The following is a 23752-nucleotide window of genomic DNA, read 5'->3' on the forward strand; positions in this document are numbered from 1 at the left end:
CAAAATTTTGGGGAGCCCTAGATCTCTGTTGGGACCCATCGATTTTTCAGCATGCGAGTCCCCGGGACCCATCACTTTTCACAGCTCAAATGAACACAGTAGATGTTTAAATTTCGGTTATCGAAATATGGAATGACATGAAAAACGTCTGTTAAAAGACGAAACGAAGAAACGAGACTGTTTACACCTGAACACTTGCAGCACTAGTAGGCCAACATTTTCCCGTTCAAACGCAAATGTCTCAAAACAGTTGGTTACGGGCAACGTGGACTGCAGATAGCAATGAGACAAAAGCCAAATGAGATGCCAGTTGTCTCATCTCCCATCTCATCAGCTACACCGCTTATCCTCAGTAGGGTCGCGGGGGTGCTGGAGCCCATCCCAGCAATCATCGGGCAGTGGGCAGGGGACACCCTGAACTGGTTGCCAGCCAGTCGCAGGGCACACGGGGACAGACAACTCACTCGCTCATTCACACCTAGGGACAATTTGGACCGGCCAATTTACCTGACATGCATGTTTTTGGAATGTGGGAGGAAACCGGAGTGCCCGGAGGAAACCCACGCAAGCACGGGGAGAACATACAAACTCCGCAAGGGAAGTCTGGAGCTGGATTTGAACCCACGGTTCCCAAGACATGAACTGTGCCGCACATGCGCTAACCACTTAAATATAAACCACGCTGAGGCATTCGAGAGACACCCAGCAGGAATGTATTTGCCTTGTTGTTAGCTACTATTCATTAAACACAAAGCTCTGTCAAAAAGTGTGTAATCACAGGTAGGCGTTAAAACTAGATTTTGCTTGAGGTAATGGACGTGAGAAACCAGCTTGGTGGCCTTGGGATAGGGCGCTCGCCCTGAGACTGGTAGCTTGTGTCATAATTGACCCCGATCCGTCCTTCTAAACACACGTTAAGAATATTACTAGGACAGCTTTTTTCCATCTTGGCAACATTGCTAAAATTCGACCAATGCTATCCCAGTCTGATGCGAGGATTGTAATTTATGCGTTTATTCCTGCCCTTCTCGATGACTGTAATGCCCTACTCTCCGGTCTCCCGAAGTCCAAAATCAAGAGCCTGCAGCTGATACAAAATGCTGCAGCGGGGCTTTTAACTAAGACAAGAAAGTTTGATCACAACTAATAAAAATAGGGTAACATGAAAATGTGGGGGTGTGGTTTAATGTGGGCTTTTACTCCCCCGGGTGGAGTTAAAGAGCCTCATGGCATGAGAAAGAAATGATCTCCTCAGTCTACAAAAGGATTCATTAATACTGGAGTTGCATTGCCCCTAGCAACAATGTTCCCTCTGATATTCCACGTGTCTGAGCGTTCACACAAAGTCGGTGAGCAGCGCTTGAAACAACAGCGAGCAACCATAATCCCAAGTGTGGCAAGATAATTAATTATCAAACATGTCCAAAACTTGACATCACCTTACATTTTGCAGAGTTTCCGGCAATAAAAATTTTTTTTTCTCTTTTGAATGATTTGACTCATGTACTATTGCAAAGGTTGTACGGTCTACAAACGTCGTTTGTTCTTACAATTCTTTCACTAGATATCCATTTCTTTTTATTTCCTGACATATTTTGTCGCATAATATTAACATTTTGGGGGGATTATTTCGTCTGTTGTAAGATACAGAACTGTACTTAATCACATTTTTTAGTGGAAGTACAATGTTGGCAACACGATTCACTGGATATAATTGGAAATTATTGGAATGCAACACAAACTTTTTCTTCTTTTTTCTGCGTTTTTTCTACTTTTTTTTTTATTCCTTTAAAAAAAATCTCATTGTGTTTATTTTTTCCGAGCTGTTACTTTTTTTTCTTCTCTATTTACTTTTTTCCTACATTTCTTTCATTTCTTTTTTTCTGGCTTTTTTTCTAATTTTTTCGTTCTTTTTTTCTCTTCCTTTTGTTTCTTTTTTTCTCAGCTTTTTACTACTTTTTCATTTTGGTATTTTTTTCTTTTTTGTTCTATTCCCCCCTTCCTTTAAGTCATTTTGTGCATAATTTTACTTCATATTTGGTCATGTTGGGATTAAAGAAGCAAAAACAACCTGAAGAGCCGTTTAGGACCCGAAAGAGCCGGTTCCTTTTAGTGAGCCGAGCCGGAGAAGCCGGTTCTCGACATACTCTACTAACTTTACTCAACTTCGTTCGACTTCAAAATACCGCATTTAGGACACAACGTCAGGGGAACCGGTGTATTTTTACCTTCATGCACTGTAACTTTGACTTAAGTCGCGTCTTAATGAGTCATTTTGAGCCCTCATTTTTGTGCGGTGGCTCGATTTTCAGGTGGGCTTAGAGGGAACACTGCCTAGCAACAACATGTGTGTTGAGAAACCAGGACAATCCAGTAAGACTATTGGAAGGGGAGCACTTAGCATTTCCTGAGGCGATCCACATGCCTCCTAGTGGCTTGTTGCCTTCCCTACAGGTGGCCTCTCTGCAAATACCACACAGAGTGAAGCCCTTCCTTAGCCATTTGTGCAAAAAACCATGCATTCAGAAAGCCCCCCCCTCCTCCTTTCTCTCATGAATGGCCTTCTGGTTGAAACGAACAATGCCCACACCTCGAACAGGGCCACTGATTCGAAAGCCATTGTTGCGGAGAGGAGGGTGAGGATTGTGCAACAAGGAGCTCTCCCACTCTGTTATCACCCAAAACTCCTATTCTGCCTTTATGACTCGCCATGCCACTAACAAACGCCCCCGAACCCCCGAAGTCTACCTAGCAGGCCCCATTTCAACCATGAGAAGGAAGGGAGTGTGCAGAAGAGGAAGGGGGTGAGAAAACGCAGTCAATGGCAGCAAAACATAACAATGCACTTGGAGGAAGAGTTAGCAAACACAGCTGGGCTGACCACAGTCAAACCTTTAATGAGTCATAACTCCAAAGAGACAGTGCTACTAAACCGTTTTAAGTACTTTATATAGCGGGCCTGGCTCTCTCTTGCAAACACATATATAAAATTAAGTCATCTCATCTCCTCATCTCATTAGCTGCACCGCTTATCCTCAGTAGGGTCGCGGGGGTGCTGGAGCCCATCCCAGCAATCATCAGGCAGTGGGCAGGGGACACCCTGAACTGGTTGCCAGCCAATCGCAGGACACACGGGGACAGACAACTCACTCGCTCAGTCACACCTAGGGACAATTTGGACCGGCCAATTCACCTGAAATGCATGTTTTTTGGAATGTGGGAGGAAACCGGAGTGTCCGGAGAAAACCAACGCAAGCACGGGAAGAACATACAAACTCCACACAGGTCTGGAGCCGGATTTTAACCCACGCAGGAGGTTCCCATGCCATGAACTGTGCCGCACATGCGCTAACCACTGCGCTGCCGTGCTGCCCATAAAACTTAGTTTGATGGCATATTACATTCCTAGTGTAGAGTGTATTATAAGCAGGGTAGGGTAGGGTTACTTTAACTTGATTACTTTTAATTACTTTTGGATTACTCCAATACCAAATATGCTCATAAAAGACAAAATAAACTAAATAGGAATAAAATGAGTAAATTTTGTGCAGGCTTGGGGAGTAACAGAACACACGGAACGGCAAAAATGATGTTGGCAAGCTGTTTGGATTTATTTTCATTTTGTTTCTGTCGCATTTGATGTTCGTTTTCCCGGAGATCAAAGAGATCAAAGCCGGGAGAGAAAGCTTACCACGTGTTGTGAGTCATCATTTTATTCCTATTTAGTTTCTTTTCTCTTTTATGAGCATATTTGGTATTGGAGTCATCCAAAAGTAATTGAAAGTAATCCAGTTCAAGTAACCCTACCCAACCCTGATTATAAGACAGTTCGGTACAGATTTCACACATCACACACACTAGTTAGTCGATTTCTCATGTTCATCGCAATAAAACACTCACCTCAATAACTTGTTTGGAGTCCAGCCTGAAGTTAAAATCCCCGAAGACAAAATATGGCATCTTTTCATACCGCTGGTCCGTGATCCTGTAAAACATGACAGCCACGAGAGTTTTTAGGAAAAAACAGAAAAGCTTTAGAGTATGCGTGGACTGTCTTTACACGGGACTAGAGAAGTTAGAAATGAAAGGTCACATCACCACCTTGTGGAATGAATACTCTGATAAGAATGTTGCTAGAGATGAAACGAAATAAAATGATCGGCATTTCTATAGCGCTTTTCAAGTCAAGACTTCCCAAAGCGCTTTACAGTGTGCTTTACATTTCCCAATAGCGGCCGTGCAGCCATGTAAGGCGCTAACCTGCTTATTGGGGGTATTAGGGGTTCAGTGTCTTACCCAAGGACACTTCGACATGTAACACGTAGGAGCCGGGATTCGAGCTGCGATCTCTTGATCCCAAGACGAGCGCTCTACCTCCTGCGCCACTGCCGCCCCTAGATAGACTTTGGAAATAACGTCTGCCCGGACGCCCAGGGCGTGTTTCTTGTACGTCGGGCGTACAACTTACAAAATTTCTCCGCCCGGGTGGCCGACTTAAGACGGGAGGCAGCGTCGTGGCCGTCATAGACTTTCTGGACTGGTTTGCAGGCTGGGGGCGTCGTTGATGTCATGCACTTTCCGGACATTTGCAACATCTTACCTTATGTTTACTATTCTGTGTACAGTAATGCTAATTGTAATTCACCCTGGTCAATCCTGGAAGGGGGATTACCACATGTGAGGTCCTTTCTCAAGGTTTCTCTTTTCTCCTCACACTGAGGTTTTTGAATTTTTCCTTGCCCGCATGCTGGTTTAAGATCAGGTAATTGTGTAATTTTGTAACTGTAATCCTGTGCAGTCCTTTGAGACATTTTTGTGATTAAGGGCTATATAAATAAATTTGACTTGACTTGACTTGAAAGAAAGAAAACAAAAAACAAAAAAAAAAAAGATTTATTTTCAAATCACACGTTTGGTTTATTCCGATTTCGAAATCTTCGTTCGGTTTGGAAATTTCGGTTCGTTTGGCAATTTGCATACCCTGCAGCCAATGAGAAGCCTGGATCGAATAACTTCGTGCATCCGGACTTTCCTGGGCATTGTAAGGTCGTGCATTTGCATATCATTTTCCAAAATAGACACACAGAGAACACAAGAAAAAAATGGATAAGTGGTTAGGAGTCAAGCCAAAACCTCAGCCCCAGAAGAAAGGTTCAAAAGAAGCTAACAAAATTGATGACGCTACAAAACGTAAACGTACATTTAAAAGCATCGTGGAAAGAGGCGTTCACGTGGCTTGAAGCAGACGACGCGACGCAAATATTGCATGAATGAAGATGAGTCAATACAGGTACATACAAAAGAAGCTAACAAAATGTATGACGCTACAAAACGTAAACGTACATTAAGCATCGTGGAAAGAGGAGTTCACGTGGCTTGTAGCAAACATTTCATGAATGAAGATGAGTTAATACAGGTATATACTGATGGCAGATGGAAAACAGCGATGTCATATACATGCAACGGATGTTATAAGTAGATTTATAATAAACTTAATTTCAAAGTGTTGTTCTGTTATATATTCTGATGATCAATCCTTAATACTTTGCAACGATGTTTTTTTGCGATTACTCGTCTTATTGTGTTTCAAGTTGTAAAAAAAAAGGGAAGGCAACTTTTCAGAGTTGTCTGCTCGGGTGTTCGCGAACTTTTTGTCAGGCATTTCAGACACTGGCAATAGTATGATTTGTGTATCAAATCTTAAAACAGGGTCCGTCCTCCTTTTTCTCTGCAAATTCAAAGCATCATGAAGGACTTCCAAAGTCAATTTCCAAATAATTACAATAAGATATTCGGTGTGAATCGTGTGTTTGAAGAGCCAATAATATATTTCTGATTCATAAATGAGATTTTTAATCTTGCGCGTGCATTTACAGTGGCTTGTGAAACTATTTGGGTCCCCTTGAAGTCAATCTACCAGTGTGTAATCAAGTCTCTGTATAAATGCACCTGCACTGTGATGGTCTCAGAGGTCTGTTTAAAGCGCAGAGAGCATCATGAAGAACGAGGAACACACCAGGCAGGTCCGAGATACTGTTGTGGAGAAGTTTAAAGCTGGATTTGGATACAAAAAGATTTCCCAAGCTTTAAACATCCCAAGGAGCACTGTGCAAGCAATAATATTGAAATGGAAGGAGTATCAGACCACTGCAAATCCACCCAGTTCACCAAAATGGAATGGTTCACCAAAAAACATATCAAGGTGTTAGAATGGCCAAGTCAAAGTCCAGAGGTCAATCCAATTGAGAATCTGTGGAAAGACCTGAAAACCGCTGATCGCAAACGCTTTCCATCCAACCTCACTGAGCGCGAGCTGTTTTGCAAGGAGGAATGGGCAAAAATATCATTTTCTCGATGTGCAAAACTGATAGAGACATACCCCAAGCAACTTGTAGCCGTTAACGACAGCAAAAGGTAGCACTGCAAAGTCTTAACTCGATGGGGCTGAATCATTTTGCACACCCACTTTTTAGTTTTCTTATTTGTTAAAAAAGTTTAAAATATCCAATAAAGTCTGTTCCACTTCATGATGGTGTCCCACTTATTGTTGATGCTTCACAAGAAATGACAGTTTGAAGTCCGAAATGTGCAATAAGGTCACAAGGTTCAAGGGGGCCAAATAGTTTTGCAAGCCACTGCATCAAGACATGTGATTTGTAGCTCTAAAGAAAACTGTGAATATATTTATTTTTTTCGACCGCATATAGGTGTGGAATAAAAATGACCATTAACTATAGCTTACATTTTCTTCCAAGTACAATTTACCACTGAGAAACACTACCTTAATTTCCTTGGATGGCCCATGATAAATGCCCAACTACAAACTAATGTCAACTGCCGTTAATCACGAAGGAAGAAGAAATGCAATGGCAAAGCGAGCGGGGTTCATTATGGTCGGGTGGTGCGTCCAATAGTCAGACCAGTTGAGGACCAAGTGGGCTAAACAGGCTAGCAGTGTCAACATCATTTTTTAACAGCTTTGTTAAAAAAAACAGGGCAACAACTTCAAGCATTTACAAGCGCTTTTCAGTCATTGAAAACACAACATTAAAATACAAGCATTTTAAAGGTTTTCAAACACGTGAACGAAGCCTTTTAAGAATATTTTGACACATAATTCTTACAGCCGGCGCAGTGGTTAGCGCGTGTGAGGCACTAGTTCTGAAGTCGGGAGATCAAACCTTCCTGTGTGGAGTTTGCATGTTCTTCCTGTGCTTGCATGGGTTTCCTCTGGGCACTCCGGTTTCCTCCCACATTCCCAAAAACATGCATGTCAGGTTGCTGTTGCTGTTTACATTCCACTGGACGCTAATGTTAGCGTAGCACTAAATCTCCTGCCCGCTGCTCTCAATGAACAGCAGCTTGCACACCCCGATGGAGCTTTTATCCCACATTTCCAAAAACATGCATGTCACGTTAATTGGCCGGTCCAAAATGTCCCTAGGTGTGAATGAGTGAGCAAATTGTCTGTCCCTGTGTCCCCTGTGATTGGCTGGAGATAGCTGAGATGGGCTCCAGCACCCCCGCGACCCTACTGAGGATAAGCGGTGCAGATAATGGATGGATGGATGTTACTTCATTAGGAAAATACAAAATACGTCTTTAAACCATCACATTTTAATTAAGCTGACTGTAGTAACCTATATACTACAAGTGATTGTTGTTTCATTTATTTATTCTTTTTTTTTAAAGAATTAACATTTATTGACATTGATTACACATGAAAACATCAGCGGAAATTGCATGAGGGAGCACCGTCTCCTCATGAAACAGGTTTAAACTCATTAAGCCGAGAAAAGGGAAGTAAACACGCTCTCAATTCCAATATTCGTCACGCGAAGCAATCATTCGATTAGAAGATATCGCTCGCTTCCTTTGATCCACGGACTGATCGGTTTTGAAGTCAGTTCACTTTAATCAGCAGGAACACTGTCCACAACTAGAGAAGGATGTGTCTCAGAGATACCAAATACCATATTTTCCGCACTATAAGGCGCAGCGGGTTATAGGGCGCACCCCCAAAAACTAGTTTTTGGTCCTATATTTTCCATACATAAGGCGCACCGGATTATAAGGCGCTACAATGGGAACGTCGACAAAACAGTCAGATAGTTCAGTCCAACTTATTACCCCCTTAACATTCCAAAAGCTTGCAAAGAAGCAAATACGTGTCGTAGACACGTGCGGATGCGGTGTCCGTACGATGTCACCAAACAAACATTTCTTAGTTTCCATTTTATTTTTCGCTGGCAACAGTGTGGACAGCAAAGTAAGAATTTGATTGTGCAGGGAAACCGGGTTCTTTACTGTGCATATGACAATAAACACTTTGAATTGAATTGAGTTTCAAAATAGACTCATCACAGAAACATCAAGATCGTTATATGAAGCCGCGTAGCTCACCTAAGTTCTCTTGCAGCCATCACGTTCAATAATGATACGTAACCATGGTCTTCTTACAACCGTGAGTGTAGTCAATCCAGGAGAGTCAAATATTTACAAATACAAAATAGTAAAACATATTTTCTCTATGCCGTAGTGCAACCCATCGTGTGATTCACATTCATCTTTTTCGGCCAATCGCAGGCTTTGTTTCGCCCCTTTAGCTTATGCGAGCCTGTAAATGATCAAAAGGATCCGCCCCCTTTACCTCCGAATAACTTTAGCCAATAGTGACTGATTCAAATGATGATTGACACATTGGTTAGGAAATGAAACGCCGGTATATAAGTCTCAGCATACACCGAGGACGACTTCGCCTTCGGGGGAAAATCGAGTCGGCGGCTGCTTGCCTTAGTTGCAAGACTTTGCGACTTAATATTGATCCATATATAAGGCGCACTGTATTATAAGGCGCACGGTCAGCTTTTGAAAAACAATAAAGGCTTTTAGGTGCGCCTTATAGTGTGGAAAATACGGTACAACTTTTAGGGGGCGCTTTACGAATGCTTTTGGATTCAGTAGATTTATGTCCGGGAGCAAAAAGTGATACTTTTGAAAATGTATTTCAAATCAATGTGATTTTAAGAAAAAGATGTTTACTTTTTTATTTTTTGTTGGTTCTCCTGTCGGCCTTGTAAGCTGACACATGATTAATAAACACTGACGATGGAGAGAGGCTTTTAAAACCCATTAATCCAATTTAATCATCTAGTTTCCCATCCGGTTATCATATGCACATACAACCGTTTCCATTTTAGGTGCTAGAATTGACAGCAAGCATTAGGACATTCTCTAATGCAGGGGCGTCAAACTCATTTGAACTCGGGGGCCACAGGATAGAACAAACATTCTGTCGGGGGCCGGACTACTAGATTAAAGCGAAAGAAAAAGAGAGATAAAGAAATAAGAGGGAGGAAAAAGGAGAGAGGGCGGGACAAAGAAAGAGAGAGGGAGAGAGCGTGAGAAACAAGAGATAAAAAGAGAAGTCGTGAGAGATGGGGAAAGAAAGGGAGCGGAGGAAAGAAATCTAAAGAGAAATAGAAAGACAGAAGGAGAGAAAAGAGAAAAGAAAGCGCAAAGGGTAGGAAATATTAACCTATATATATTCATGCAGTTTTAATCATCACAGTTAATTGGTAATACAGTTATCACTTCAGATTTTTCAGTTCATATATTCTTCGTGGTTTGCTGTCCCGCCACAGTTGTAATGCTTTCTCAAGGTCCAATCCATTATCACCTTCCTCATAGCGTAACCAGGAATATAATTGAGTCCATTTTGGCATAAAAGTCCTTTTCTTGCTGGGAGTATTCTTTTGTTTATTTTCTTTCGTCGAATCGTTGGCTTCAACACATGTTTTTTCCTTGCCTCCGCGATCTTCCGAAGAATTTCTCCGCCGTTTTTTTGTGCCGGAATTATTGCCGTTGTTATCACTTTCTGCATTATGTTTCGACTTATTACTGACACTGAAGAAATTACCAATTTTTTGTTGATTTGCACCTAAAACTCGACGACAACCACCACAACAATGACGTCATCTCGAAGCGACGAGATCTCGTTGGCCGAGATCGGCGTGCGGACGAAAACTCGACCCGCGAGACCAAAACAACAATGGCGGATCTGCCTGACGAAAAGTTTGGAGTGCGGTAAATCTTTGTTAAAAATAAAAGTGATCGGGTAATGATGACAATTTGGTGTCAAAAAAGTTGCGTCCCGGGGACGCACGTTGCTTTGAGACTATGCGTCCCCAGCAAAAATGATGCGTCTAGGACGCAGGGACGCCGGCAAACCGAAACACTGGTGTAAGATTATTTTGTATTTTGTAAGAGAAAATACGACAGTTTATAACACAAGTGTCAAACAGGCGGCCCGTGGGCCAAATCAGGCCCGCGGAGGGATTGAATCCGGCCCGCGAGAAAACACTCAGAAAAGCGCAAGAGAAAAACAAGCTGCAGGTTGAAATATGTCAACTCAATGTTGCCAAAGCCAGGTGCCTCTCACAAAGACACTGTACTTGTATTCATTCCTCTCTCTCTGTCTCTCTCTCTCTCCCACACCTTTTCTCCCACTCTCTGTCTCTTTCACTCTCTGTGTCTCTCTTTGTCTCTTCCTTTGTTGCTCTTTGTCTCTTTCTCTCTCTGTGTCTTTTTAACTTCTTTTGCTCTAACTTCCTTTTTTCCTTTTTCTCTCTTTTCTCTTTCTCTCTTCCTACCCTTTGGGCTTTCTTTTCTCTTTTCTCTCCTTCTGTCCTTTTATTTCTCTTTGGATTTTTTTCTTCCTCTCTCTTTCTTTCCCCCTCTCTCACGACTTCTCCTTTTATCTCTTTTGTTTCTCACGCTCTCTCCTTCTCTCTCTTTGTCCCGTCCTCTCTCTTCTTTTCCCTCCCTCTTTCTCTTTTTTCTTTATCCCTCTTTTTCTTTCTCTTTAATCTACTAGTCCGGCCCCAGACAGAATGTTTGCTCTATCGTGTGGCCCCTGAGTTAAAATGAGTTTGACACGCCTGGTTTATAAGGACCTGGAGCCCTGGAGCTTGACAGGTATGCATTTGTAACAAAGCTAATATAGAAGCCTCCTGTGTAGTTAATGATTCCGGATGTTTGGCTCTCTGTCATGACTAATCATATTGATATATCTCTGGGTGAACTTCCGAGGCCTCAATAAGAATATATTTATGAGGCGGTAAAGTGAGAGGCCACTTGGTGGCGGTGAGTGTGTGTTGTGGCTGCCAGTCTTAATGCACGGTCACTTCCTCTCTATGCATCAATGAGAGTGAAGGGCAAGAAGGTGAAGAAATAAGACGGCAACGCAGCTATAACTTTATGATTAGATGATGTTCGAGCGACGTGAGCCAAAAGAGTTCCAGGGAGAAGAGCTCGAGGGATACATAAGTGATCAAAAATCAAATATTAAAAATAGAAAAAAGAAAATAAATAATTATAAATAATACAATGTTAATAAGTCCAAATTAAAAGAACATGTGGAAAAAAATACAAATACATTTCAAAATAGAGTTAAATATTGTCACATTTATGGGGTAGGCCTCCACACCCATTGTTTTTATGCTAGGCACACCAACAGCCAGGGTTGGATAGGGTTACTTTAACTGGATTACTTTCAATGACTTTTGGGTTACTCCAATACCAAATATGCTAATAAAAGACAAAAGAAACTAAATAGGAATAAAATGATGACTCAAAACACGTGGTAAGCTTTCTCTCCTGGCTTTGATCTCTTTGATCTCTGGAAAAACCAGGGTTGGGTAGGGTTACTTTAACTAGATTACTTTCAATGACTTTTGGATGACTCCAATACCAAATATACTAATAAAAGACTAAATAAACTAAATATAAATAAAATGATGACTCAAAACACGTGGTAAGCTTTCTCTCCTGGCTTTGATCTCTTTGATCTCTGGCAAAACCAGGGTTTGGTAGGGTTACTTTAACTGGATTACTTTCAATGACTTTTGGATGGCTCCAATAGCAAATATGCTAATAAAAGACAAAAAAAACTAAATATGAATCAAATGATGACTCACAACACGTGGTAAGCTTTCTCTCCTGGCTTTGATCTCTTTGATCTCCAGCAAAACTAACATAAAATGTGACAGAAACAAAATGAAAATCAATCCAGCTTGCCCAACATCATTTTTGCCATTCCATGTATTCCGTTACTCCCCAAGCCTGCACAAAATGTAATCATTTTATTCATATTTAGTTTCTTTTGTCTTTTATTAGCATATTTCGTATTGGAGTCTTCCAAAAGTCATTGAAAGTAATCCAGTTAAAGTAACCCTTCCCAACCCTGCCAACAGCATGGAACATCTTATTGAATGTTATCGAAATGAAGACACGTTCCAAACACTGAATCCCTAATGCCCCCCAATAAGCAGGTAGGCGCCTTGCATGGCTGACTCCCTTTTGGTGTGTGAGTGTGTGTGTGATTGGGTAAGTGTGAAGCACATTGTAAAGCGCTTTGGGAGGTCTTCATTGGCTTGAAAAGCGCTATAGAAATGCAGACCATTTACCATTTAGCATCTTGATTATCCTCAAAATGTTTGGAGGCTGACTCCCTATTGGTGTGTAAGTGTGTGTGTGAATGGGTAAGTGTGAAGCACATTGTAAAGCGCTTTGGGAGGTCTTCATTGGCTTGAAAAGCGCTATAGAAATGCAGACCATTTAGCATTTACCATTAACTATCCCAAGTTGCCTTTTGATAGCAGGAAACAAGGATTTAAGATTTACTTCTGTGGACCACTAAATCATTTGAAGAACATTGCAATACCGAATTCATCCTGTGGCTGATATTCAATTATATTCATATTATAGTATGTTTGGAAAAACAGGGGGCACAAAACTGTGAAAAAATATATATTTTGCCTAAGAGTATGGAATAATGGTCATTGATTTCTCGACTTATTTCGGAATTATATTGTTGCTAAATATACATACAACTTGGGTCAGTCTGCATGCACTACCTTGGTATTTATCCTGACATTCTTTTTATATCATTTTTTATATTCAAGACTATATTATATGTTTATCCACAATATGAATTTTGCTGTTAGATTTGATTATCTATTATAGAAACTGGCTTAACTCCTGTATTGTTCTCTGGTTGATTAATGGTAATCAGCAAACGTAGCTACACCGGGTGCTTTGCGAGTGGCTGTTGGCTTCAGCAACAACCAGTGGATTTACAGGGCTGGGTAGGGTTACTTTAACTGGATTACTTTCAATGACTTTTGGATTACTCCGATACCAAATATGCTAATAAAAGCCAAAAGTAAGTAAATATGAATCAAATGATGACTCACAACACGTGGTAAGCTTTCTCTCCTGGCTTTGATCTCTGGCAAAACAAACATCAAACGCGACAGAAACAAAACGAAAATAAATCCAAAGAGCTTTTTGCCGTTCCATGTATTCCGTTACTCCCCAAGCCTGCACAAAATTCAGTCATTTTATTCCTTCAAAAAATTTTTTCAAAATGATTATTATTTCATATCGAAACTGATCAAAATCAATTATATAATCATTCACTCACAAATATATTGGAATATCTCAAATCAAAAGTTTACAAAGTACACTGAAAACCAACACTGAATAATATTACCAGGGTTGGGTAGGGTTACTTTAACTGGATTACTTTCAATTACTTTTGGATTACTCCAATACCAAATATGCTAATAAAAGACAAAGGAAACTAAATATGAATAAAATGAATGGATTTATTTTCATTTTGTTTCTGTCGCATTTTATGTTCGTTTTGCCTGAGATCAAAGCCAGGAGAGAAAGCTTACCACGTGTTGTGAGTCATCATTTGATTCATATTTAGTTTATTTTGTTTTTTATTAGCATATTTGGTATTGGAGTCATCCAAAAGTCATTGAAAGTATTCCAGTTAAAGTAACCCTACCCAACCCTGTTGGCAGGTATGCTACTCCGCAGGGTTGGGTAGGGTTACTTTAACTGGATTACTTTCAACTAGATTTGGATTACTCCAACACCAAATATGCTAATAAAAGACCAAAGAAACTAAATATGAATCAAATGAATGGATTTATTTTCATTTTGTTTCTGTCGCATTTTATGTTCGTTTTGCCGGAGATCAAAGCCAGGAGAGAAAGCTTACCACGTGTTGTGAGTCATCATTTGATTCATATTTAGTTTTCTTTTGTCTTTTATTAGCTTATTTGGTATTGGAGTAATCCAAAAGTCATTGAAAGTAATCAAGTTAAAGTAACCCTACCCAACCCTGTGGATATATTCAAAGCTGCATTTCAAAATGTCTCATGTTCTTCTCTTAGCATTGTCTTTCAGGCCATATTAAATAATGTGTGGTGGGACAGTTGGACAATGTGTTCTAAAGAATTTAACCGTGCTTAGGATCACCTTTCGATATATGCGATGCAAGTAAAACTTGTCAAACTCTGCATGACATTTATGTTTCCTCATTGCTACAAGAAGCCATTCAAAGCTACATTCCGTAGCTTTATCCGGCTAACAGCCATGCCTAATACCCACGGCTTGCCCGTTTTGTCTCCTGGCCTAAGGTTTTAGCCACAGGTCAGAAGGTAACATTCTGTTTACACGATCATTTCCTAAAGCACTCATGCTGACCCTCTGGTGTGAAAGTTGACTCCCTCCACCCCCCCGACGCCTTTGTCCGCAGGGCGAAGAATTGCAACATTAGCTCCAGCTACTGGGTGTGAAAAGGCCCTGAGAGTGGGGGGTCCAGAGAGACCCTCCGACCCCCCGCTGGGTGATCTTCACCCTTCGCCGGGGCCCCCCATTAGCCTCGTCATCACAGTTCATTCAGGAAAACTGTACCAGTGTCGGTGACATTGTGGTACAAAGACGCACTCCTTTACACAGTCTATAAACATGCTTTCTCCCGGCCAATTCATCGCGCAGTGACACTCCTGAAAGAGCCCTCTTCACATTGGCCGTTCTCACTGAGATTCAGGCTCGGGTCTTCATAGGGCCTTCTTTTTGGGGGAGCTACACAAAGACCGGGGTCAGACACTAATTTATAGCACCCCCCCACCTCAAGTTAGCTCCCAGGCTCTTTAACACACTATTCTCGAACTTTACGTCCCGATTCATCTGAGACAAATATCTTACGAAGGTTAAAGGTATTTCCAAATTATTTAACATGCAAAATGTAGAGAAATAGGATGTTTTTTTGCAGAAAATCTAGATTTTTCATTGGTCTATCTTGATTAGTTTCAAGATAATACCGTAAATTCCGGACTATAGAGCGCACCTGATTATAAGCCGCACCCACCATATTTCGGGAGGAAAACCGATGTTGTACATACACAAGCCGCACTTGTATATTGGCCGCATGCGCTCACATTGAAAAAACGCAATTCAAACACAAATTTAACCAATGGGGGTTTTTTAAGGGTTATTGTTCTATCTTCGTTATTCATTATCCATTATCCGTTATCGGTCAGTTCATAATACGCTACAAAGCCTAGGAGCCGGGACACTTACTCTCAGCCAAAAGGCCAAGCTAAGGTTCTAGCCCTAAAGCCTTGCTGCGATCATTGCGAATGCACCGTTCCCAGAGGTAATATTTCAGGGTAATGATTAAAATTGTATGCATTCATTTAACCAATACCCGATAAAGTCTCAAAAAAACACAGCCGGCAAATTGAACGGAAAATGATACCGGTACTTAAGATTTAATGCAGACCCGCAGAGTTCAGGTGCCCGTTGAAAGTAATCCAAGGAAAAAAGTGTATATTTCCAAAGGTAAAGGTAGGAAAAATATATATCCACTATTGTCGGCCGCGTCCACAAACACGTCTCACCTTTACTCCACTTCCCGTCAGCCCGCGTTTGCCCCGCCCCTTCTTTCTCATTTGCTTGTACAAAACATCAGAATAAGTTTCTAAAATAAATACATTACAAAAATATACAGTTGCAAATACATATTATACATGATTACACATATTTACAAAGACAGACGGTACACCGATAGTTTTCAAAGCTTTAATAATAATATTATAACTTTCATCCCAAACCGTGCCTGTGAAGGGTAGCAAAACGCTACTAGCCACACGCTCGCAACACAGTGAACAGTTCTGTTAAAAAAACATATCGGACTTATACTAAGCACGGTAAACCGTCCTCATCTTCCTCCTTATAACTGACGTCATCAAAGTCGTCTTCCTTCAGTATGGGAAAGAGACTTAGTCATATGGACGTCGTCCCACATAAATTGGCCGCATCACTGAACAAGCCGCAAGGTTGAAAGTTAGGGGAAAAAGTAGCGGCTTATAGTCCGGAATTTACGGTACTTAACATATTGTGCAGAAGTCTGGGGCAATAATTACAAAAGTTCACTCCAGCCCTTTTTTATACTCCAAAAACGTGGAAATTAGAACCATACACAGGGTAGGATATCGAGATCATTATTTATATTTGGTATTGAAGTAATCCAACAGTAATTGAAAGTAATCAAGTTAAAGTAACCCTACCCAACCCTGCTAGTCAGTCAGTATTCCTTACTGACTTTTGGCAGGATTATTCGGCATGATTGACAGCTAAACTGGGACGCAATAGAGCGCCGATACGGGATTAAGAGGGTGAAACTGGGGACGGTGTCATGATTATATTGACAAGATGACTTACCATAAATTGGCCCGGTCAAATTCAACGTTGCACATAATGGCGGGGCTGTGCTCGGTCAGCCATTGTAAGTAAATGTGCAGAATTTGGTCGAATGTTAACATTGTGAGGAATGCGCTGGCTGACATCTTTCTGAATGGGTCAGGGGTGGCCCTGACAGGGCCTTTGACACCGCCGAGAAGGTCCCGTGTTCGCACCCCAAACCTCTTCTGCGACGCCCACAATGCCAGTGACACGGGAGAGAGTGTGCTGTGTGGGATGTTTCCATTGTCACCCAGGGGCAGGGTTGGGTAGGGTTACTTTAACTGGATTACTTTCAATTCCTTTTGGATTACTCCAATACCAAATATGCCAATAAAAGACCAAAGAAACTAATTGTGAATACAATTACTCCAATACCAAATATGCTAATAAAAGACCAAAGAAACTCAATAGGAATAAAATTACTCCATTTTGTGCAGGCTTGGGGAGTAACGGAATACATGGAACGGCAAAAAAAGCTGTTTGGATTGATTTTTATTTTGTTTCTGTCGCATTAGTTTTGCAGGAGATCAAAGCCAGGAGAGAAAGCTTACCGCGTGTTGTGAGTCATCATTTTATTCCTATTTAGTTTCTTTTGTTGGCATATTTAGTATTGGAGTAATCCAAAAGTGATTGAAAGTAATCCAGTTAAAGTAACCCTACCCAACCCTGATAACATTACAATGTACATGAAAAATGAAACTCAAGGCGAGACTCGCATTCGTTGTGCCTTCTTGAGATGTTTTCAATTACCGGTAAATAATAAATCAAATTATAAAATTGCACATTTATTTAGGAAAAGTACACGGATTACAGTTGAATATAATTATAAAGGAATTGCTATTTGGGCTGTGTCACCGGTATCAATTTTACATAATCCAAATTCATGCTTAATAGCTCTCTAAGGCTAGAATAAAACAAAAAGGGCAACTTGCAATATCTGGCTACGGCAAAGTCATTGTAACTTAATTAATCAATTTATTAAATGAACAACATTTGTATATGGTATATTATTTTGGTGATAGGAATGAGTGGAGAGGTGTTGTGAAATGATAGTGGGATGTTTGGACCTGTTCTATGGGATGGGAAGGGCACCTCTATGATGCAGCAGGGGTAAACCAGTGAAAGCTGTCAGACAGAAGAGTGTGTCGTGTCACCCTGACCCGAGTGACATGGCCTCTTTCTGGTGTCCCGCCTCATCCGGAGGGAGCATGACCAACTTGGGTGCCGAGGTGCTTAACTTGTTTGGGTGTTCGGGCATTTGGGATGGCCATGGTCCAAAATATTTTGTGTCTGTGAGTAAGAACTGAATAATCATTGACTTGGCAATTCAGTCAAGCTTGGTTGAATCCCAAATGAGCAATGATTCTGATTGTGTGTGTGCAGCTGAAGTTAACCTTGCCCCTAAGCCAGAACTCATCTTTTTAAGCTACATTTAGCCACATTTCCATATAATTCGAAAAATACAGCATGTGTTACTCATGGGTTCTTATTTTTATGCAGCAAAATTATTCACTAAAAGCCTTGATGTTGCAGCAGGGGTTTGTTTACATCAATCAAGGTGTAGATTCCATTACAAGATTGAATTCAGCTGCTTGGAGTGGTCAGGAGCTGCAGTACCCAATTTGATCACCAGAGGGCGTTAAATAACCCACGAAAGCAGACCCCACGAAAGAAGACGATTATTGATTTTGTCGGTACTTATTTGGGGTCCCTTGACAACGAAACCTAGCTATAGACACTCGCAAAGGCCCGAAGTACCATTGTGTAAATTTCCCTAAAAATATGTTCAGCCATTTTGAAGCCTACAGGTCCCACACAAACACATCCCTGTGCGCGCACACATGAATCCGGATTTATGAATTGAGTTTAGACTACAAGTTGAAAAATAATTGATGTGTAATACATAAATGTATGTTTTGCAGTAAAACCCGTTTTAAAAGATTTAGCCGAATAGATAAGTGAACACACCCACACACAGGTCCTTTTAATACATTCCTCCTGGCTTTATGGAGGATCTCCTTGTGATTATCTAGCCCACCCTCTGGCTGCTCCAAATGTCTATTGGCTGAAGACTCGCCGGCCTCTCTATGCTCTTTCAGCCTGTTGTTCTGGGAAAAGCCGAAAGGGAAACATTTAGGTTGTAGGGCTCTTTGAGACCCTCTGACAGTTGACTGATGACCGTCCATAAAACCACAAAGAATCGCTGTGTGGTAGCCAGTGTGGCCCACTGCTTCCCCATGGGAAACTAATTGCTTTGAATTGTTAAAGGCAACATTATTTTTCTGCCAATCACCGCCTTTCAATGGTTCGAAAATGAGCATGAAACAAGCCTTTTCAGGGAACAAAAACGGTAAATGTCCTCAATGTTGATCAAATTAACTTCGGCGCTGTGACAATGGACTATATTTGTGCCAAAATAATGGCGTGCCGCGAAAGGAGCCTCCGTGCCTGGATTTCACAGTTGTAATGTAAAGCTGTTCTTTAATGAATACGTCTGAGCACTTTCAATACTAAGAAATAAGCAAATAATGGTACACAGAGGGAAATCAACTACATACATAAGTGATTCAGCGAGGCTTTTTAACAAAGACAAGAAAGTTTGATCACATGACCCCGATTTGAGCTAACCTGCATTGGCTCTCTGTTAACTTAAGATGTGATTTTAAAGTTCTGTTGGTAGTATACAAAATCATGCATTAACTTGCTCCCTTACATCTTTCAGACTTAATGTCCCACTATGTTCCAGTCGGGAGCCTTCGCTCTGAAAATGCTGGTCTACTCGTAATCCCAAGAGCCAAGAAGAGATCCGCAGGTTCTAGAGCGTTCTCCATTCGGGCCCCGGTACTGTGGAATGCTCTTCCCCCTGAGATTCGACCTGCAACCTCAGTGGAACTGTTTAAATCTAAGCGTAAAACACACACAACATCTGTGTATTATTTGCCCTCATGTAGGTTTTACATCAGGGGATAGTGTCATAATAGTCTGTGGTTTGCAATAATCTGTAGTCTGTGCAGGCCTTTGAGACTCCTAGTGATTAAGGGCGTCACAAATAAACAGGAGTTCACTTGACTGGACTTTCCTCATGCTAAGGTTATTGAGTTTTTCCTTGCCCTCATGTAGGTTTTAGATCAGGGGATGGTGTCATAATAGTCTGTGGTTTGCAATAATCTGTGGTCTGTGCAGCCCTTTGAGACTTTTTGTGATTGAGGGCCAAACAAATAAACATGACTTGACTTTCCTAATGCTAAAGTTTTTGAGTTTTTCCTTGCCCTCATGTAGGTTTTAGATCAGGGGATGGTGTAATAAAAATCTGTCGTTTGCAATAATCTGTGGTCTGTGCAGCCCTTTGAGACTCTCTGTGATTAAGGGCGTCACAAATAAACATGACTTGACTTGAATTATCTCATAATCTATGTACAATTGTATTTTAAATATAGATTCTTTAGGTTTTTGCATTATCAAGTGTGAAAAACTGCCAAACGTCATAATGCAGTTTTCCCTGGTTCACCTTTCACTGTCTAAATTTTGATGGATTTCCCTCGAGGCCCTGTTGGCATCTTTTTTTTTTTTTTTTTTTTTTTTAAATATTCAGCTTGTGCCCACTAAGTCCCTGTTGGGATTGGTGGAGATTTACCAGAGCATCTCTGATAAATCTTGGCATCCAACAGCTACGTTCATTTTAACTTTGACATTTATAGAGGGCGGATGCAGAGACTCTTTCTGGGTGCAGAGTGCACAAAGTATAATATTACTATATTAATATATAATATTATTATATTAAGTAAAACAACAACAAAAAAGTGTTCAAACAGTACTGAACGAGGGGAATAATGTATATGTTTTGATAATGTGATGATAGTAAAATAGAAGTTGATTACATGACTCAAACCAAACATGTTTTTACTAGTACAAGAAGCAAATTCTAAGTTGTAAAAAAGGGTCCGTGCACAAATATACTTGGGGAAATACGTTTCCTGGAATTGTTTTTTTAATTGTAAAAAAACATAACAGGTAACAGAGCGGCATGCTTTTACCGCGTCTCAAGATTGAGGTCCGGCGAGCAAAACGCTGTTCCTTCTCAGCATTGTTCCCCTGAGGCTTTGAAGCACTTTGGAGATAAACACCGTTTAGCGGTTAAAAGAGCCACTGAGGAAAAGGCTTATCAGATCAGTTCTCAATGGGCTGTAAGCCGCATTATACAAGACCGGGCCCCAGATAAAGCGTTAGCCGAGGTTTGATACCCAAGCAGCGCGGATATGTCCTTCCCGTGTTAGACTGCTGTAATGACTCCTTGTGGAGCTCAGATGGTGGTGCGCCCATTAGCCCCCTTTTTCCTCCTCTCCTTATCTTGCAATGATAGGTTGGAGCTGAAGGAGGAGAGTGAGAAGAGAGGAAAAGGAGGGGGTAGGCTTTAGATATTCCCCCTGTCCCTTTTCCTGCTCTGCTTTCTGGGGGTAGGGAGTCACATTTAGGGACAATAGTCAAAAAGATGGTTCCCAACCGACCACTGAATGGGAACACTGTTGGTGGTAGGACTTCATTCAAAGCCCAGCCCGGGCACATTGTCCTCCCAGATCAGCGGAGGATAATGGAGTTTGCTGGTGGCTGCCAAAAGGTTAGCAGCTTCTGTGAAAGGACCGACCCATTATTTATTGCCCTTTACAGAGCCCAAGGACCCTTTTCTTGCTCTTCCTCCATTCCTTCTGCAATGCCAGCTTTTTCTCACTTGGGTGCTCCGGATCTGGGCGAGACAGGTTCCCTCAAAGTCAACCACAGAGGCGAAGTCTCTGCAACAACCTGCTCCGGGAAGTCTCCACGTGAAAGCTCTCCATCCTTCTCTGGCGCCACTTAGCCCCGACGCCCGACCGGATAAAGAGAAGTTTGAAATGAAACGAGATGACCCAGAAGTAACAGCGTTGTGAAACGTGAGGATTTTCAAAGCAGGGAGCGTGGAAAACGCCAATCGGCGGAGTGGATTTTCGTTCAATGGCTTCTGCTGTCCGACTACGAGTGTGACCGGTGTTCCCTCTAAGCTGGGCACAAGAAAATCTAGCCAGCGCACAAAAATGAGGGCTCAAAATTACGAATTAAGAAGCGACTTAAGTCAAAGTTACAGTGCATGGAGGTAAAAAAAAAAACACGGGTTCCCCTGACGTTGTGTCCTAAATGCGGTATTTTAAAATCGAGTCGAAGTAGAACGAAGTTGAGTATAGTTAGAAGAGTTTGTCGAGAACCGGCTTCTTCGGCTCGGCTCACTAAAAAGCTCGGCTTGAAAAAGTAGTGGAAGGAAGAGAAAAAAATAAGGACAAATTTAGAAAAAAGCCAGAAAAAAAGAGAAGAAAGAAATGTAGGAAAAAAGTAAATAGAGAGCAAAAAGAAAAAAGTAACAAAAAAGTAGAAAAATACAGGGAAAAAAGAAGAAAAAGTTTGTGTTGCATTCAAATAATTTCCAATGATATCAAGTGAATCTTGTTGCCAACATTCTACTTCCACTAAAAAATGTGATTAAACACAGTTGTGTATCGTGCAACCGACTCAATAAGCCCCCAAAAATGTTAATATTATTCCACAAAATATATTCGGAAATAAAAAGAAATGGATATCTTGTGAAAGAATTGTAAAAACAATCGACGTTTGTAGGTCGTGAAACCTTTGCATTAGTACATGAGTCAATTCATTCAAAAGAGAAAAACAATTTTGCATTGCCGGAAACTCATCAAAATGTAACGTGATGTCAAGATTTTTGATAACGATTTAGTTGCCACACTTGGGATTGCCGTTGCTCACTCTTGTTTCAAGCGTTGCTCACTGACTTTGTGTGAACGCTCACACCCCTGGAAAATTACAGTGTGACACTCAGCTATACATCTATTTACAAGCTGACATCAGGCGAAGGGGGATTGCGCGACAGCTGTAAAACCATAATAAAAGTGGAAGATTCAATCAAAATAGAATCTTCATCACGCCAGTAAATCCAGTTAAGTAAGGGCATCATAAAAAAAGCAGGAAAACATCCTTGTCCATTAAAAGGTAGGCCATTCTTTTATCAAAGAGAGAATGGTGTAAATAAAAAGTGTCCTATAATTCAAGCGTGTCACCCATATACATATAGTTATTCAAAGTGGAGATGACAGGGGAACATGTTGTGCATCTTAATGCGTTTTATATGGGAAATAACCTAGCATCTAGAGGACGACGCTTCTTTTAGAGAGCTTGGTTATAAATTCGTCCGACATCATTATGAATGGAAAGCAAATATGGAAAGAAAACAATGAACAGCTTCCGTGTCATGCAAATGCACCTGTCTAGGACGTAGCCCAGGGCTTTCTGTCTTGTTCCGGAGTAGACTGAAGGGCTCTTCTCCCAGGCCACCAGATTGGACGCATCATGGAAAAGGTGAATGTTGACCAGGTCGAAAGAACTGACGGGAAAAGAAAAACAGTTGGGTTACGTTCAAAGATTCTTCGTCATGATTGCCGATGGGAATCAACTGTGCGCCTCGGACTCTGATTGGTTCCCTGTTCCTATTTAAACCCACTCGTATCTGTCACCTGTTGTCAGTCCGTCTGCGAACCTCAGTTTACACTAGGCAAGCCTTTTTCGACCCTGACTCCCACCTGTTTTTTCTCTCCTGTCTGTCCCCCGGCTTTCGACCTCTTATGTCCTCGACCACCTATATTCTCCTTTCCTGGCTTATGACTCGCTTCTGACCCCGTTTTTTGCTCTCCTGTCTGTCCCCTGGCTTCGACCTGTTTTTGATCCTGACCACATCTACTCTACCGTCCCGGCTTTCGATCTCTTTTGTCCTCGACCACATATACTCTCCTTTCCTGGCTTCTGACTCGCTTCTGACCCCGTTTTTTGCTCTCCTGTCCGTGCCCCGGCTTCGAACCCGGTTCGACCCTAACTAGTTCTACTCACCCGTCCCGGCTTTCGACCTCTTTTGTCCTCGACCACGTATACTATCCTTTCCTGGCTTATGACTCGCTTCTGACCCCGTTTTTTGCTCTCCTGTCTGTCCCCCTGCTTCGACCTGTTTTTGATCCTGACCACGTCTACTCTACCTTCCTGGCTTTCTACCTCATTTGTCCTCGATCACGTATACTCTCCTTTCCTGGTTTAAGACTCGCTTCTGACCCTGTTTTTT

The 23752-nt window shown here is 41.4% G+C and overlaps 1 protein-coding gene across 2 annotated transcripts in view; it reads right to left on the reverse strand.

The window, feature by feature from the left end:
• The window catches only part of inpp5a (inositol polyphosphate-5-phosphatase A), a 288035-nt gene that overhangs the window by 105748 nt on the left and 158535 nt on the right, over nt 1-23752 (reverse strand). For both annotated transcript variants that reach the window (XM_088351848.1, XM_088351849.1), the window contains exons 8-9: nt 22907-23026; nt 3901-3985 (exon numbers count right to left, since the gene is read on the reverse strand). In XM_088351848.1, coding sequence (XP_088207974.1) covers nt 3901-3985; nt 22907-23026 — 205 coding nt within the window. The remainder of the gene's footprint in view (nt 1-3900; nt 3986-22906; nt 23027-23752) is intronic.

Source organism: Urocampus carinirostris, chromosome 13 (genome assembly GCF_059441175.1).
Source record: "Urocampus carinirostris isolate Australia breed hairy pipefish chromosome 13, RoL_Ucar_1.0, whole genome shotgun sequence".
Classification (NCBI taxonomy): Eukaryota; Metazoa; Chordata; class Actinopteri; order Syngnathiformes; family Syngnathidae; genus Urocampus; species Urocampus carinirostris.